The sequence below is a fragment of the Dinoponera quadriceps genome, unplaced genomic scaffold (genome assembly GCF_001313825.1).
Source record: "Dinoponera quadriceps isolate SergipeBrazil2010 unplaced genomic scaffold, ASM131382v1 C3881406, whole genome shotgun sequence".
NCBI lineage: Eukaryota > Metazoa > Arthropoda > Insecta > Hymenoptera > Formicidae > Dinoponera > Dinoponera quadriceps.
In genome coordinates, this window is record NW_014567947.1 from 1 (window position 1) to 820 (window position 820).

At 53.2% G+C, this 820-nt stretch overlaps 1 protein-coding gene across 1 annotated transcript; it reads left to right on the plus strand.

The window, feature by feature from the left end:
* Positions 1-5: 5 nt before the first annotated feature.
* LOC106751503 (protein dopey-1 homolog) lies at positions 6-815 on the plus strand (the record flags this gene model as incomplete). Its single annotated transcript, XM_014632401.1, has 1 exon — positions 6-815. A coding segment is annotated over one exon (810 nt), but the record flags the coding sequence as incomplete, so codon positions are not given.
* Positions 816-820: the final 5 nt, after the last annotated feature.

Consider the following 820-nt stretch of genomic DNA (forward strand, 5'->3'; position numbering starts at 1 on the left):
CCAAGATCCTGTCGAAGATGCAGCCGACCATGATCACGACTCACACGGACAAGTACGAGGTGGACGTCAAGGTAGACGTGTCTCTGAACAACATCACAGTTCCTAGCGATCACTCCTTAACGGCGATCCCCTTGGAGAAAAGTCAGTCGGATAGCAAGTTGAATAAGGCCGACGTGGCCAGCACTTCTTTCACGGAGAAAAGCCCCAGCACGAGAAGGAGAGCCAATTCGGGTGGCGCTGCCAAAAGGAGCGAGAAAAAGTCAAAAAAGAAAAGCAGCAAGAGCACACCCAAGTTAAGCGACAGCTACACCATACAAGCTGACGGCAGTAACATTTCGGTTGTGGTGAGCGAGGACTCGAAAACTCTACCCAGGAACAAGAGCATGGACGACATCAAAGCGAGCTGCATCGAGACCGACGGATTGAGCCCCACGTCCAAGAGTCAGCTGTCCACGTTGAAACTCTTCGCGAACGCTAGTCCAAACGGATCGACCGGATCCTTGTGCAAAGGACCATCCCCGGCCTTTCAGGCGCAGCACTCCATGTTGGAGAAATGCCTCCGTCAGTATGAGATCTTTTACGTGAAGTTGATCAGCCAGCGTATACTCAGCAGGGAAAGAACAGTGCAGGACATGTTCGACCATCTGGTGGTGTCCTGCCCGCGTAAGAGCTTCGACGAGAGGATGCGCTACCTGGAGCACCTGTTGAACTCCAAGCTCAACATAGAGGACTCCGGATTCTTCAGCCAAGACACATCCGTGACCGAGGGCACCAAGTGCCTGGATATTTTTCACCTGTCCCTCGACATCACGGCGGACTC